The sequence below is a fragment of the Protopterus annectens genome, chromosome 13.part0 (assembly GCF_019279795.1).
Source record: "Protopterus annectens isolate FY-2018-M chromosome 13.part0, PAN1.0, whole genome shotgun sequence".
Classification (NCBI taxonomy): domain Eukaryota; kingdom Metazoa; phylum Chordata; order Ceratodontiformes; family Protopteridae; genus Protopterus; species Protopterus annectens.
The window spans coordinates 1,020,639,480-1,020,657,757 of NC_056747.1; the positions used below are offsets into that span (position 1 = coordinate 1,020,639,480).

At 37.0% G+C, this 18,278-nt stretch overlaps 1 protein-coding gene across 6 annotated transcripts in view; it reads right to left on the reverse strand.

The window, feature by feature from the left end:
• Window positions 1–6,484: 6,484 nt before the first annotated feature.
• MSL1 (MSL complex subunit 1) overlaps window positions 6,485–18,278 on the reverse strand; it is a 1,034,461-nt gene continuing 1,022,667 nt past the window's right edge. For all 6 annotated transcript variants that reach the window (XM_044055025.1, XM_044055020.1, XM_044055021.1 and 3 more), the window contains 2 exons: window positions 11,518–11,590; window positions 6,485–9,667 (listed from right to left, as the gene is read on the reverse strand). In XM_044055025.1, the coding sequence (XP_043910960.1) occupies window positions 9,577–9,667; window positions 11,518–11,590 (164 nt within the window). In that variant the 3' untranslated portion in view covers window positions 6,485–9,576. The remainder of the gene's footprint in view (window positions 9,668–11,517; window positions 11,591–18,278) is intronic.

Here is an 18,278-nt window from a genome sequence, read left to right on the forward strand (position 1 = left end):
TGAGTACAACTAAGGAAATTATTTTTTTTTTTAACTGGGATACAGGATCTGAATTGTCCAAACACAGTAAGGCCTTATTACGTTTAATTCTGGTGGCTGGCAAAAAATCAATTACTAGAAATGGAATTCAGAATCTAAACCAACTACACTTAATGTACTGAATATTGTAACAGAGATGAAAAAAAAAACAACAAAAAAAAACAGGAAGTTGGATCTTTAGAAAAGGGTAGGAGAAAAATGGAAATTGTGGGAACAATACATACAGAAAATGGAGGAGGAATGAACTTTAAGAGAAGGCAGGAATTTCATAATTTATTTACTACTACTTGTGTGTGTATATATATATATATATATATATATATATATATATATATATATATATATATATATACATTAAAAAAGGCTGTAGAATTTGGAAACTATTTTCTTATTTTCTTTTCTGGAATGTCTGAACTTTGAACTACAGTTGTGTGCAGTGGACTTCTGAGGGGCATGAACTCAATGTGCTCCATCAATCTGGATAGCGTCTTTCAGAAGCCCTGACTATTTGCTCATCTGTTCAATTTTGAATAGTTTGCCATCTCCATTTTCAGCATATTCAGGAACACTGATTATTCTAAAGTTTCCACACATTTGTGTTCTAGTTCCTGTAACCTTTTCTGGATTTCCTCATTACATGCCTCCAGTTCTGCCATCCTACTACACATCCCTGCTTTTTGCATTTTTAGAGAGTCTGATAGCTGACAGAGGGCTTTGTCCAGCCCTGAATCTATTCCTTTAATATAGTTCATTAGAGAGTTACTTACTTTTTAAACTTCCACATAAATTTTGTGCATTTTCTCACTATTTCAGGCATACCCAAAACTGGCTCATGGCAACTAAGTGAATGAGCCATACTTTCAATGGAGCTCCTCTTCAACTGTATGAGGACATCTGTTGTTGCTACATTATTTTTTGGCATCTCAGGTGGTTTACACATGCAGATCAGAGAGCTGCTGCTTGTCTCAGCTGGATAACCTTTTTGATACATGGTGCGATGACCTTAAGAGTTTACCACATAGGTTCATGGGTTAAACAACCAGAACCTCCCCCCAAAAAATGACTTTTAAACATCTTTATTAAATTATCACTTAAGACATAGGCACACTTACATTAACAGAAAAGAATACAAACCATGTTAACATTTTTTCCATTTACATACATTATACATCATGTACGTTTTTCTTTATAACTATCAGTCCAACATTATATGAATTGCTCAACTCCTGCCTAACCTTAAACCTCACTTCTACTCCTGACCATTATTCTACATGTATTATTCCTACAAATTCCATTTAGTTCTAAGTAAATTGCTCATTCCCTTTTTTAAAAATCTCTCTTTCAAGTTCTCTCTTTTACAATATTCAATACTTCAAACAAAGTTGGTTTAGACTTTAGTTTCCATTTTTTAGTAATTGCTTTTTTGGCAGCCAAAAGAATTAAACTTAACCAGGCCTTACTATGTTTAGGCAATTCAGATCCCATGTCCCAGCTCAAAAGAATAATTTCCTTAGTTATAGTCTTTTGCTCACCTGATATGTTTTGACACTGTATGAAGTTTATGAAATCTGCCAACTTGCTGCACTCCCAGAATAAACAGTCTTTCATCCGCTTTGGGTATAAAAACATCTATGCAAACATTTCCAAACAAAAATCCTAAACCTTCTGGGCTTTGTTGCATAATCGAGAGCCATACAAGTGTCTTACCACTGATCCTTTGTAAATTGCTTTTCCCGTCTCTCTTCTCAAACTTTTCTAACATCCTCTGATTCTTATAGTTATCATGCAGCATTTTATATGTGCTACTAATTATCCCCTACAGCAGGTTCTATTCCAGATTCAACTAAGATATTCTACCAGCCATCTGTATCACTTAGGATACCCCTAGCCCTTACTCTTTGTCTATACTTCAAATAGCAATCCCTGGCAGAGAAGGAAGCCTCTAACTTGCAGTCCAATCATCATCTTGACATCATCCCACTTAATCTTTACATCTCTAGTTATTTATAACCAATACCTTGGTTCTTTTGCCAGTTTTCTCCAGTAAATTCCAGCCCCCCTCTTGCCTAATTTCTGTATCCCTAAAAAATAAAATTTTGATACTTTTTAGCATCATCATACTGTGGAATCTGACTCCTAGTAAAACTAAAAATGTCCAAACTATAGACTACTGAAGGAAAAGTAAAGCATCTATAGTACAGCAAATAGTACTACCCCACAAAAATTTACCTATGGGAAGAAGGTTCTGTAGCTCACAAAATGTTTTTAAATGAAATGGAAAGTTAACGTCATTCAGATGAGGAATGGGTTTGTTATTTTTTTCAATTAGAATGACACTTTTTGCTCTACTAATGCTCTTACACCTCATTCTGTAGTAACTTTAGAAAAAATCACATAGTCTTTTTAATCAAACAATATGTCACTGGATACGATTGGTGCAGAAAGTCAACAACTGTGTTGATGGCACTGCAGATATGTTGCTAAACAATTTGTAAACATCTCTTTGTAAGGGGACCTGTGGGATATGGCCCCTTAACGGAAGCTTGCCTGACAGTGCTGTAACTCTGATGCTTATAGTCCTGGTCCAAGTTAGATGGTGTAGACTAATGTTATCTGTAATTTATTTCTTGCTCCTTCTATATAACCACAGATAAATCTAACAGCCCGCAGTCTACTTGGCCAGCTCAATTGTACTTCTAGTGCTTTCCAGATTCTCAGGATTGCACATATTTATACATGTTACTGGTGTCTGGAAATCAAAGCATTTAACTTTCTTATCTGAAATGACAAATTATTCTTCACTCAATTTAAAGGAGACAGCAACCAGTCTGGGATCCCACACATCTAGACCCTAATCCTTTCAAGCTTCTCCAGCCTACAACTTAATTTTAACATACTATATGTTTAAACAGTTTATGATTGGTAACAAGACAAACTTCATTTTACTTTAACGATGCAGCAATGCATTACCTGTTGATATCAATCAGATGCCTTGTCAATGTATAGACAATTCAGCCAGTTTCTTTATAAGCAATCTATGTAGAACAGTGTTAATGGCTAGCCCACAAATACAGTTGCAGTGCTGTCTGTTGCACTGGTACTCCAGGTTCAGGTCTCAGACTTTGTCAGCAGATGGTTACAGCATCTTAAGACACATTTCATTCTTTAGCAAGGCCTTTAGTTCAAACTTTTCAAGACCACTGACAGATTTTACACATATAAAGCAAAGATGGTCATAATAAACAGGAAAAGATATGATTGTGACTGTGTAGATTTGGACACCCTGAGATGGACAGTAGCAAATGTGGGTTTCAGGATCACACAAACCACTTAAAGACATTTGTATTCCCTCACCTCCCTTAACTGCAACAGACATTAACCTGGCAATAGTTTGCCATTTTGTGTGGAAGCTGAAGTCATAGTAAATGTATATTTTTAGTCTAAAAAATTTGTGTTATGTAGTTGAAAAATGTTTGGTCTGTGTCTGTACCAGATACATATTTTTTCTTCATGTTTATGTACAGATATACCCCTTACCTTATATATTATTCAGCTATAGGTTAGATCACAATCCTGCTACTTTCTTATAAAGAGCAGATCACTGCATGTCTATCAGAAATAAGTAGTCACCCTGCATCTTCATTAAGTCCCCCGATGATCCCTCTGTGAGCACTATGGGGGCAGCAACTATCACAACATATAATGGTAACAGCAGGTTAAAAGACTGCAGTGGTTTGAAGACTATGACGTACCCTTTCAAGTGCTGAAGACAATGTTGATGACGATGAGTTAAGAAAGGCTGAACAGTAGGAGTTGTTGCTCAGAAAGGCCGGACCACCATCAAAAAGCCTACACACACACACACACACACACACACAAAAAAAAAAAAATATATATATATATATATATATATATATATATATATATAAAGGATGTATGTCAGATGATCCAGTTTTCAGAAACTCAAATTCATAGAGACCATTTTAATCAAGTTTCCCAAAACTTTAACATTAAAAAAAAAAAACTACTTTTTTTGCAGGGGGACAAGCTCCCCGTGCCCCCACACCCCCTGCAAATTATATACACTAACTCCTAGATAGCACTACAGTGAAGAAAAGGGTAAATTTCTTGATCTTTGCTGTACCGCAATCTCTATTCAAAAGCTTAGAGTTTTCAAAAACTAGATCATATGGTCTCAACCATATTAATTTTGAGTTTCTGAAAACTCAATCAAATGATAGGGATCCATATAATGAAAAAATGAACTAAGGCTACGTAAAGGTCCCTTAGTAATGACTAAAATAACTCTGCAAGGTATACCATCTGAAGGTATTCTGTTCTGAAAAATAAGGGTGGCTTTGTTTAACTTTCTGAGCCTTTAAAATAGGTTAAATGCTCAACAGCCAAGAAGATAGTCAAAAGGGGATATCAACCAACTCAGCACCACCCATTCCCTGTCTAAATATGAGAGAACTTCAGTGGTGTGTCTTAATCTACAAAATCACTGATATGACTGATCTTTTCATTTACACCCTAATACATGAGGTAGGTACACTGGACACTCTAAACTGGCCATGTAGGTGTGTAGGTGTGTGTGTAAGTGTTCAGTGTGGAAGAACTACCGTGGTAGGGTTAGCCACCCGGTGGTGTAAACCTTGGTTCTAAATGATTATTACTGTTGAAGAAGTGACACCCCGATGCCATGTGTGAAAATGGGGAAAATGGAGTTATGGACGGATGGATCGATTATAGCATTCTGTTAGAAGAACGACCAAAAAATGGAATGCAATCCAAAATCTAACTGGGTGGGTCACTGATAAAGACCTTCACCTTACTTCTATCTTGATAAGCAAACAAGTTCAGACTAAATACCCATTCCTTCTGTCAGGAAAGAGCAGACAAGTCCACAAGGTAGCACACTAGGGACTTCAGCTGTGAGTAGAACAAACCTCATTATGCAACACTTGAAAAAAGAGTCTGTTAATAGCAGGGCATTATTCACATTTTTTTTAGAAAAAAGTTTCCTGAAATACAACTCAAAACAAGATGAAGACAAGGCACATTGAAAAATGGTCTGTAAACTTACCTTTCACTCTTGGAACACAAACATATCAGTACTTTACAAAATAAAATAGCAAACACAAAGTTAAGATTAATTTTTCAGTTTTATTGTAAAAAAATCAACTCTCTTTTGAATATTTTAACATACAAGCAGAGTTTTAATACTTGCATTAACAGTGTTAAACCTATCAAACTGAAGCACATATATAAAAAAATAATAACAGCCACAAATCTATTTACATCTGTACTTAATTTTATAAGGTACTTACAGAATTACCAGTTTTACATATTATAAATGATACCAAAATATTAGAACATAAAACAAGTGAAATGGTCACGAAATAAAAGAGTAGGTGAGATTTATGCTACCCTAACCTTATATTAACTTATGATTAGAGTAGTATGTAAATCTTTAAAAAATATAACTTTAACACGTCTTCAAGTTGGGTGTCTAGCTTCAAGAGGGTTGAATAATACATTATAACTTAGCACCATCTAAACATAGCTTTGTTCAGTCACCAGGGCTTTGAACCAAATTCCCCTCTCTGGGCTTTCAATGTGCCTCTTTTTTCTGTGTCTGTGATTGGGACCCGAATGCTCTGGGGTTTCCACAAAGACAGTTAGCAGAACCTCACCACAACCTCGAGGTTGAATTCTGCTGCAAGTTAATTTAAGGCAAAAAAGAATGTGGTAGTAGTTTCGGACTAAGGGTATTAAAGTTTCAAAATGCATCCAAGACCATCTTTAAAAAAAATGACTTAGATCATAGCAATCAAGACCAAACAATCTAAACCGCATGCAGGTATGTAAATTCTGCATACTAAATAAAACAGTGACAGTTAATTTACTTTCCAACAATGTACTGCTGAAAACAATATTCATACTATATATATATATATATATATATATATACATACATACATACAGAGAGAGAGAGAGAGAGGGCACATTTCTTCTTAGAAGTTATAAAAATGTATTTTGCAAATTTGCAGATATAATTAGTAACTTGCATCGGTAACATGAGTTACAATTGTAAAAGCCTTTATCCATCTGCAGAATACATGCCAGACTCTTGGGTAAGTCTTGGGTAAAAAAATAAGAAACCTTACCAATAATGCACTCACCAACAAATACTGCTGTTTTAACTTGGAATATTCACCTCAAGAGAGGAAAAACAGCCAATCGTAAGTTAACCTTTTAAAAAAAATGTCTTTCGGAAATTTACAGATGTTAACTTAGCACCTGCCTTACTATATATATATATATATATATATATATATATATATATATATATATATACATACACATATATACACACACACACACGTGTTATGTATGTAATACATCTACATATATATATATATATATATATATATATATATATATATATATATTTGTGTGTGTGTGTGTAGGGGGGGTGTCAAGTTCTGGTTTGCAGCTAACCATTTTATGGATTAAAATGCAGTTTCTGCAATCACTGCTGCCATTTAAATGTAAACCATTTCTGCATAAGGACACATGATATGGCTAAGAAAGCTAGCCATCTTCATATCTGGTGAGACAAAACTTACCAAGTAGAAGTCTGCTGTTCAGCTACAAAGATCAATGATGAAGATGAAAAGAATTGCTCTAGATAGCCAGTGTGGAAGCTTAGAAGGTTCTGAGCTCCAAATACAATTACCATGAAACTAATAATGAAAATGAACTAAGTAGTATAAAAAGTATGTTTTCAACAGCTACCATCTGAAAAAACAATAGGTATAAAGCCCCAGATATTCTTACTTCTCGAAGGCTCAGTGAATGGTAAACTTATGAACGTTTTATGTTTGGATTCCAGAATCATTTCTGACCAAGCTACAGCAAAGTAGCTTACAAAGGGTCTGTTGCTTGCTAGTAGACCATAAGCATCAACCAACCACTGCCCTGAAATAGTGATGTTAGTGCGTGATATTACTGACATACAGAATGGCCTTCTGATTTCTGCTTAAGCTAACCTAGTACAGATCCCAGATGCAAAGGTGGCTCAACATCCTGTCACACCACAAAAACAAAAGGTGTTTGAAGCTCTGGGGACAAGATTTCCAAGTTCAGATAATGCCCACTCTTTAATTACGATGATGAATGTGGACTTTTAGAATGCAGAAAATATAGGCAGATGGGCTGCAAAAGAACATGCTGATGAATGACAAGAAATGTCTCTCTCAGAAAACCTTAAGTGTGATTTTACTTAGCTAAGGGAATAGGTAGTTCTCGAGTGACAGCAGAACAGTTTACTTTATTTAAATGATGCATCTCAGAAGTGTGATTTACACATAATATACACCTGAGTAAAGTGGCATAACTGAGTTCAACAGGTAAAGGAAGCACCAAACGTGGCTCCTGTTTTGTTAACTTCCTAATCCACCTGTATACTATATATACTATTTTTAATGTTTTGAGCCACTCGTTTTTACTGTACGAGCACTCAAAATACTTTTTTCCATGTTATATTTTATGTATAGGATAAAAATGATGCTCTCGAGCAGAATGCACCTTTACTAATTTTACCAGTCTTAATTTAAAAGCAGCATTAGCAAAACCAGAAATTTATGTCCATTCTCAGTTGTAACCTAGCTATAATGCTCTGCATACATGTAATTTCTTAATGGTCTGTTTTATTCAAACATATAAACGTGATACCATAATGCTCTGCTTTCTTTTTAATAAACAGTATAATCCACTGCAAGGCAGCAACTAAAAGGCACATCAATCTTGACCTTACTCAAGCCAGCAAATGAACTTAAAGGGATCAATCGTGACTGTATTTTAACACCCAGGTGTAGCAGCTGCAATCTTCCACAGACACAATGCGTAGACAACCCTGCCATCTTCATTTCCTGCAGCACACACATTTATACTCAACTAAACATAGGGTACACATTTCTTTTCTTTTGAGCTGCATACATAGCAATTCTAAATTCACTACTATCCCAACATTTAATCTGTGCTGCAAATGTGATAGTGGCAGACTGTCATTTGGTTTGATCTAAACCTACATTACTATAAATATTTTTGCATATAATTGGGGGGGGGGGGTGCTCCTTGAATTCATTAGGACTGCAATAAAATACAGAAAAAAACAGCCACCTGCCACTGTCTGGTGTAAGCATCACTTTTAGCAGTGGTAAGAAATGCTAAGGAGGTTTACGCAAATGTGAAACTGGCATACATCAATACAAACTGTAAATAAGCATGCAGTACGTTACAGAAAAAATGATGTAGCTTTGTCAGGGCGCTGTATATTAAATAAAGTTACACAGGAATTGAAAAATGGCAATGGCTACAAACATTCAGTTCACTGATGAAAGATTTTATGAAAATCTCTTTTATGAAAATCTCAAAGAATCTTTTAATCATACATTGAGCGTAACCCATGAACATACACCTCCTATTGTTAATTTTAACACTGCAATCTGGTATCATCCCAACACTAAAGATGACCCAAGAAAGACGTATGTTTCCTACCACTAAAATGGTCAAGACCATCATCAATGGGAAAGACCTCCCCCTATATTTAAATCCCATCTATGAAACAGCTGCATCAGCCACCATAAGGGAAAACCATCCGAAGGCGGTCTCTAACTCGACTGTTTTACAAAAGACTTTACACAGTTGTAAGTCAAGCTGCATCTTCCAAAAATCTAAAGGAAAGAAAGAAAAGCAGGACAGCAGGCTTTTGGAACTAAGCAGTATCCCTTCAAAGATAAAATGCAGCAGCACCATACCTGATCCCAAAGAAGGTCTGAAAAAAAAAAGGGGGGGGGGGCCAAAAACAGAGACTGCAACACCTGTACAATTAAGGTCACGCACAACCTGAAAGCTTGACTCACAGGTCTTTAGGCCATACTTATTCACTGTCTTGCCCAATGCATATGAAGCTCTTACTAATAAAAACCACCATGTATGAATCTGCACAATCAATACATAAAAATATTCTGAGGTTTCAGCCAAGTGAATGCTTTTAACTGCAACTTTTATAAAAAAAGGTAAGGAGCTGTTCTTTCTTTTCTCCCTTCACTACACAAAAGTGCTAATTATTTAACTTGCGCTCATTAAAAGGCACATCAGCCCAGGCCAAAGAGGAAAAATTGGTGTCTATACAGCACAATTCTCAGCCAGAGCAGTGGATAAAGTGTGTTATTGTTGTCAATTATCACAGGCTGAAGGTGTCCTTCAACGTCTCGGCCCTGCCACTCCAGAATTACTTCTGAGAATTAACTATCATTATACCACGTGCAGTCAGACAGTTGCAGCGATTCTGGCAGCAAAGACAAATATACAGTAAAAATAATGTCATTTGCAACTGTTTACCCAGAGAACAGACAAAGAAGCACAGGACTTGAGTGATCACACCATATAAGAAGTTCTATGACACAAGCTGATGTGGCTTGTACCATCAGCAATGATGCCACTCTTTTTCAGCATATGCCTGATCAGCTACTTTCTACAAGTTCGATGAGGTGTCTGTTTCTTTTGCATCTCTATTCTACAACGACTTCGTTCATCCAACCAGGGCAGTTCAAAGTTTCTTTTGTTGCAGGAAAAGATTATAAAAATAATGGCAAAACATTGTTATTATTGAGAGTAACAATTAATACAACTAGCAAACAAACTGTACAAAATAAAAAGCAAATCAAGTGTACCTTGCCTGATAAGTTTTACACATTTTACTAGCATGAGACAAACTTTTGAAGAGGGAAGCGCATGCAAAGTTAGTGTGCAAGTACTGTCTGACACGGCTAAATTCAATAAATGTAACAAATTGAAGCACAAAGGCAATACAAACAACATGCCTGTTCTTGCCCCTCAAAAATCAGTCCTCACCAGCACCAAATGGACTTGGGATGTATTCCATGAAGCCCTGGGCCAAATATGTTATGCACTACTGGCACACAGACCTCCAACACCCATCAATGCAGTGCAACACTACAGTCAGAAGAAGCAAACTTAAACAAAGAGTTGTAACTTCAAAAGTAGAAAGAAGGAATGCTAGAAGGTGTGAGATGGGTGAATTACATGGACTGCTGAAAAAATATCAGCTGCAGTTACACAGGATCTACAGGTTATGGATGGGAAGGTAAATGGACAAACAAGGGGGCCATTACATTATTTTGTACCATAATCAACGTTTCTAACGCTATACTACATATATACACCTACAGCAAAGAACCACCTTTACTTCCACACAAGATAAGCCTTCAGCCACTTTAAAGAGTAAACTCTTAAAATCTGCCTGCTGCAGCACACTGCAGCTGTGTGACAAGTTAGACTCCTTACTTCACTGGACAATAACTGGACTGGTACTGGTTGTTTCAAGGGCAAATTCCAGGCATACGGTGGAGAAAGGAAAGGAATGTGTTGTGTAAATTAATGCTTGAGGCTTCATTACAAGTGGCACCCTCAAAATAATGCAAAATAAAAAACAATAAAACCCCATTAAATAGAGCACTTCAGCAACACTATCTCAAGTAGCCTCATGTTTGTGTGTGTGTGTGTGTGTATGTGTGTGTGAGAGTGCACACGTGCAGGTTCCACAATAAAACTGGGGACCCAGCTAGGATAGCAAAGCAAGGGAATAACAGCAAACATGGTTCTTTACCAAACCAGACATGCCCCCCCCCCCCAAAAAAAAAAAATTGGACAGAGTACACCACTAGACTTATGGCCGAGGCTTTAATGCCTTGTGCAAACACATAATGGCACCATCAAACAAAAATTAATTTGCACCCCCTCCCACAAATACAGGCAGACAACCAAGTGCAGTATCACCTATAGTCAATGAGTAGTGGCATCCAGTTATAATGTGCATCCATACACTGCAATACCTCCTCGGGGTTACAACTATAACTTGCAGCATTAATCAGCTGCACTGCAAGGTCCCATGACCGCCTTTAATATTCAAACTTGAATTCAGGAACATCAGATCTTCTTTTCTGGGTCAGGAAGTCAAAGGAAAATGGCAACTCACTCCCAAACAAACGGCATTCAGTGCCATAAGCAGGAGAAGTACTTCTGCACAAGAAGCTTGAGCTCCTTTGTTTGCAGTGTAAGCCACAAAATGTCAAAGAAAAAAATCAATATTTTGCAACCTTCTGATTTTTCTGTACCAGCTTTAAGTGCCAACTGAGCAATGCAATGGGACTAAAATTTAGCTGTCAAATGCAAAGCTACGCTGCTAAACAAATCTTTAACTGAATGCTTCCCAGAGCTCACATAAACCAGATACTGAACAAGATAAAGTTTTACCCTTGTCTCTTCAGTTCTAGCCTTGTCTTCTCTTTCGAGAATAGAGTTGGCAATAGTGAGTTATACATTTGTTAACTGGAATGGAATATCTTCATGAAATAAATAACATAAAAAATACAGGTGTATACTTACTGCTGAGTTATTTTTGGTAATGGACATCCAAAAGCTACAACAGGCAGGAAAGGAGTAATCACCACAGATTCAACTAGAAAATAGGGACGAAAAAACATATTTTTTCATATTACAATAGAAAGAAACATACACACACACACTCACACATTCCTTTACATATCTTTGGAAACAATAAACATAAGCTTCCTACGTATCCAAGCACACATCAGTAAAAATCATACAAAACAAGCATCAACCAAAAAAAAATTGTAAAAACCTTCTTTAAAATAAATAAAAATAGCAAATTAAAATGTTTAAAGAAACATTTAGAGAGTAAAATAACTCTGAAGCAAATAATGAAATCTAAATGTCCTAAAACAGACATAACACAAAGTGAAAAAAAAGAATAGTACAAATAATTACAATAAACTGAAAATTAAAAAAAAAATCAATACCATGTGGACGCTGCCTGAGGAACAGTTTACAGGCCAATACAACCTAAAAAATATTTTACATTACTCAACTACACAATGGTAGCTTATCAAGACAAAAAAAAAAACATGAGCTAGGTTACTGGTACTGGGTTTGGGCTAAACAGAAACAGCATATTTCATTCTTAGTTCCCAAACTTGCTCCCATCAGGCTTATGCCTTTGTTGGACTGACCAAAACATCTTAATTTGTTCTCCCATAAGATTGAGAATCAGTGGCACGAGAACTAGCTATGCTGCCTTACTGGGAGAAAGGACATTTTACTTATTTTATTCTACATGCCTTGGACGTCCCAATCAACTGTATGATGTGGTTACAGACTGCAGTGAGATCTGTGAGTGAAGGTCAGCGACCACTCTGAAGTGACCCCCAACCCAGCACTTTTACTCTAGTCAAGGTCTCCAGTCTTTACAAGGACAGACTTCCACTATGAAATGTGGTTCAGTATTGGAACTTCCTCATCCTCCCCACTCAGCCAACTATCTAGTGCCAGAACTACCACTCTACCTCCAGTCATCCTGTTGTCCAGCCCTGAAAGTCCAGCATGGACAGGTCCATCACCTGCTATAACAGTACCAACTAAAAGCACTGCACAAGGGCATGCAACGCATTGGTGGCTTTACTTAATTAAAACAGTGTACGTCTTCATGACCCCCAATATAACATAGATGGCAATTAAACTGTTTAAAAGGTCCTGCAAAAAAGCGGTAGTATATTTAAACAAATTTAGGTATGCAACACTTATCCACATTATTTATTTTTATATCTATCTATCTACACACAAGCATACATATAAATACTGAAAGATGCTAAATTTTGATCCATGGTCATCTCTAAGGGGGGGGGGGGGGGCATCTGTTCTCATTACCTCTACCCAGTTATCAAAAGAAAAAAAGTGACTGCCCGAACATGAAATAGTGGCAAAAAAATGCAGTGCAACCATTGTAGGTTCATTCAGTGGGACAAGGAGCTGGAGAATTGGGCAAAGCTAAGAAGGATGATGTGTAGATGTGTCCCTTGGTAGAAGCAAGACACTATTCTTTAGTAGCACCAAGAACATCCTAGTACAGAAGGGGGAAATACTAGAGAATGGGTGCACTGACAGCAAACGTGAATGCACAGCCATGCCTACTGTACTGCATGCTAAATGTCCATGTGTGTTTTTGTGTCAGGAAGGGGACTGTTACAGCATAGTAGTTAAAGCCACTCAAGATTCAGAATGAAGGTTAAATCTTTGAAAAAAGGTATTTAGTATTACTGGTTCAAGACTGCAAACATCTGAACTTCAACTTTATGGATGACCTCCACCACTGAACTAATTACCCCCCCCCCCCCAATTCGCTATAGCCGAGGGTAAGAATACTGTACATCTTTAATTAGAAGCTACAGCTTCTATTAAAATCACTTGCATAAAGGTCTGGCTTCTGTCTGAGGGAGGCCTGCATTAAAGTGTGGCTTTTATTAATTCAAAATGAGCCAACTTTTAAAACATAACAAAATTTAGGAAGGCTTTAGTAAAACCTCTACACACAACAGTTCTGATCTGGAATTTAATGTTAATGTTGTCAAAAGGGTAGATTAAGATGATGATCATCCTGTTACAGCAAAATTTCACCTGGATAAAAACCCTGGTAGGGGTACAAGATAGGGGTACCTGCTGTCCCCTTTCCTCTTTGCATTATATACAGAGCAATTAGCTGAAGGGAATAGACTGGATGGGAAAATCAGCAGACGACTTTTCTTTTTTGCTGACGATGTTACTGTTCGACTGAACTTGAATTAGGGCTCCCTCAGCTTTTTGGCACCCTGAACAAATTCCATGGTTGTCAGGGTACAAGATCAAGTGTTCTAAAATGAAGGCTTTAACAATTAACTATATACTGATATGGGATTTGATACAAACGTACCTCTTTCTCTGGGGATATACAACATTTTACTACTTGGAGGTCTGGCTAAAGGCTGACAAGTCAAGGAGTAGAAAAAAATGGTAAAATTCTGTGATACTTCTAGTAAAGTTAGGGTTGCTAAAATGCTCACATTTCACTTGGACAACAAGATTCACGGAGTAAACATGTTTATAGTCCCTTTGATCCTCTATGTGGCTCAAGTCTTTTTTTATTCACCCCTAGGGAGAAATTGTTGAAGAGGATAGACAGGAATTTAAAGGAACTAATCTGAGAGGGGAAGCCACAGAGTCAGTTGGCATAAACTGATCCTCCCACTACATCTAGAGGCACTAGGCTTGCCTAATGTGAAGCTGTATTATAACGTTTCCCAAATGAGCTATGTGTATTTGTTGCAGTCTGTCTATTCTCACCCTAAGTGGAAGGAAATGGAATAGAAAATTCACCCCAGGGCTCACTCCAGTGGCTTTACTCGACAGAGGCACTGGGAACTAAGGTCAGGTGGCACAATGCCAGGGTAATCTTATTGGCTAGGCTTGTAAAGCCCCAGGGCCATTAGCCTAGTACACACCAATAAACCTACAGAAAGGAAATTTGAATATATGGAGTGGGAGAAATGTTTTTTGATCTCAAAGGAAAAAAATCCGGATGGTGGCAATCTTTTACGTCCATATATATTGGATTAAGTCAGCCAGATGTGTAGTAGTCATGAGCTCATCCTTTGGCAAAAAAAAATAAACAAATATATATATATATATATATATATATATATACATACACACACATACACACACACATACATACACACATGCATATTTTTTTTTTAAAACAAGAAACATCTTTAACTCTTATGACACAGGCAATCGTACATGTATAAAAATGAAAACAAACTGTTAAGAGAAAAAGTTTTAAAACATACTATTATTTGTCTCTTTCTTCCATCTAGCAAAATGAATATGCTATTTGCTGAAGTGTTGGTAAGAAAAGGTCATTGAACCATGTTTATTAAAGATGGGCTTTATCTATGATAGATGTAGTTTGCTTATGAACTTGAATAACATCTGTTTTCTATACTTCTAAATAAGAGTTAATTTACTGAGGCAGGCTGTGGAAAATTCCAGCTACCACTGTTGAACTAAGTATGCTGTACCTTTTTGAACGTTCTACACTAACTGTGGTTTTGAGGTAAACGTTCTACACTAACTGTGGTTTTGAGGTAAACATTCTACACTAGCTGTGGTTTTGAAGTAAAGCATTCTTTTCTGAGGTAAATTGTGATCCTAGATGTTTTTCATAGCCAACTGTCAACTGTTAGAAATGTAACAAAAGCTATTTTGGCTAGTAACAGGAAAGTATAAAAGTTAATGTCAGTAACCAAGCTGATCAGATTGAGATCATCTTGGCCAACATGCTGCTGTAATCTGGTTAGCTGCAAATAAATAAGTTTTTCATCACCTGAGGCAGATGTGACTCGCTTGAATTTTTTCTTCTGACATTTTGGTCCTTCGGACCGGAAACCTCTACGAAGATACGGATCAGACTGACAGAGAGACCGAAAAACCTGCGCAGGTGAGGGTTTCTTATCTTAAGATTCCCTCGATGGAAAGCCCTCCGACTGATTTGTCGTTGTAAAGAGGCCGGCCGCTCTCTGATCCCTATCTGAGGGACGGTTTCCGAACCAAAAGGGGAAATGGAGTCTCATCTGGTTCAGGTAGGATGAAAACAATTTTTTTTCTTTTAATTTAATTTAACCTTGTTGACAGGGGTTTTATTTTTAGTTAAGGGTGGGTAGGAATAATTGTTAACATTATTTTGTTAGGATTACTTGTTATTTTTTGTTAGGATTACTTGTTATTTTTTGTTAGGATTACCTGTTATTTTGTTAGGATCCCCATTAAGATAGCCCCATTTTTAAGCCCTGTAAAAATAATTTTGATGCAGTCCTAAAATATACAGTCCTAAAATAAGAAATCTAGGGAAAACATGGGTTCAAGTTGCTGCAAGTGTGAGAGTGATGCCTGTTTAAATGTTGATGCCAAGTATATGAAAAGTTTAAACAAAAATAATATTAAATTTTTGAGAAAGTGGAAGTTGAAATATGATTTTGATGGTACACTGAATAAGAATGCCTGTGCAAAATTGGTTAGAGATTTGAAAAGAGATGCAGGAACTAGAACTAAAAAGCAGAGACAATTGGGATTTCCCCAAGAACAAAAATGGTTAGAAGAAGCAAATAAACGAGCTATAAAAGAAAAACAATGTCAGGAAAAAGAGAAAATAAATCAAAAGGGATCACTGGTGCCAAGTGGAAAAGTAGCTTTATTTTTAGATAAGGAGGATGAGCATACAGTTTGTGCAGTACAAAGGCAGGCAACCGCCCCACCGTATGGTGAAATTGCTGCTGCCATACCGGGGGGTACCTCCTCAATATCAGTCTGAAGATGTGGGATCTGTACAGCACGGTGGGTTATTAGCTGCTCAAGGAAATGTTGTGACCCCTCCAATTTACCCACAAATTCCCGTAGTACCTAAAGTTGCTTTGCAACAGGTAGACCAACCTATGCAGTTAAGGTCAGGACAAGCAGGGCAAGGACGTTGGGCTATTAAACTTTCTGACCATTAAGAAGCTCTTCCCTTAATACAAGTTGCAAACCCACAAGCAGGAGATATTGGACAAGAATCAACTATTTTAGTTTATCGTCCCTGGGCTAGAGAGGATATAAAACGAGCTACAGATGGTATTCCTCACCCCAAGGCTAATTTTCAAAAGTTTTCTGAGGACATAGTTGGTATGCATTTAAGTTATCATCTAAATGGTTTAGAAGTAGAACAAGTAGTGCGACAAATCTTAGGTCCAGATTGGCACTTACTTTGTGGTACTTGGACTTGTAAGGCAGATGACGACACTACATTAAAGCATAATTCTGGGGTGTTAGACACACGAGTCACTGATCTGTTAAAGAGAATTTCTGATAAGTGGCGTCCAAGAGCAGATTGGACAGTAATAAATCAGTGCCTCCAAAATGATGATGAATCTGTAGATCATTATATTGTAAGACTGACAGAAGTGTTCAATAACCATTGTGGAATGATGATTCCGCAGGATCAGACTAATGATAGTCCGTATGAACAGAAATTGAAAAATGCTTTTCTTAAAGGTTGTAAGGCTCCAATAAGTAGTTTTATTACTAAGCACATGGTAGATCACAGAACATGTAGACTGCAACCTTTGTTTGAATATGCATGGCATGCTGAGCGACATTTTAATCTAAAAAAGAAAAAGAAAGTATAAGTGTTGGCAGTAGGGGATGATGGTGGTATAGTCTTAGTACAGGACCAAAGGGGGCAAGGGCGCCGTGGTGGTGTAAAAAAATGTGGGGGCCCACAATGGGACACGTTAAATGAACCGGGTGGACATTCAGCCTATAGGGAAAGGTTAAAACGTGGAGAATGTTTTAAATGCGGTAGATGTGGGCACTTCGCTGCTGACTGTGAAGAGTGGCAACATCCCCCACAGCTTACGAACAAGGGCTCCACATGACTATATGATAGTAAAGAAAGGCGCCATCTTCATTATGGGGATAGTGAAGAGGCAGACACTCTCTACGATGAATGTCAGAACACTCTAATGGAAGGGCGGGATTGTGACTGTGAAGTCATAAACCTGGCAAATTTGGGTATTGCTATGCAATACTCGCTTGAATTTTTTCTTCTGGCACAAACCATATTGACATTTTTTTTATTAGAATCTCTACAATCACTGTCAGTCAAACATTACATAGCACATTCAAATCCTGCCTTCTTTTAAACCTCATTCCTCCTGCAAAACATTATTCTGCATGAATTGTTCCCAGTTATTTTTTTCTATGTAATTAGCTCCTATCCCTTTTTAAAGATCCCATTTCCATTTGTTTTATCTCTGTTACTATATTCACTACTTCTAGTACAGTTACTTTAGACTTTGATTTCCATTTTCTAGTAATTGCTTTTTTTGACAGCCACCATAATTAGACTCAGCAAGGCCTTAATATGTCTAGGCAATTCCAATTCTATATATTAGCTCAAAAAAAATGTCCTTAGTTACACCAATTTGCTCTCCCAATACTCCGGATAGAGTAGTCTGAGGGGAGTTTTTAAAGTCTGCCAACTCATTATAGTCCCAAAATATATATTCCCAATGACCTCTTTCTTCCTCATCACACCTCCAACATTTGCTATATACTGGAGGAAAAATTCTTTAGCGTTTACTTGGGGTATAAAAATTCCAATGCAAACACTTCCAAGTAAAAATTCTAAATCATCTACACTGTGCCACATATTTGGGAGTCATACATATACCCTATCGTTTTTTTGGAAATTGCTTATCCAATCTCTCTTCCCAATCCTA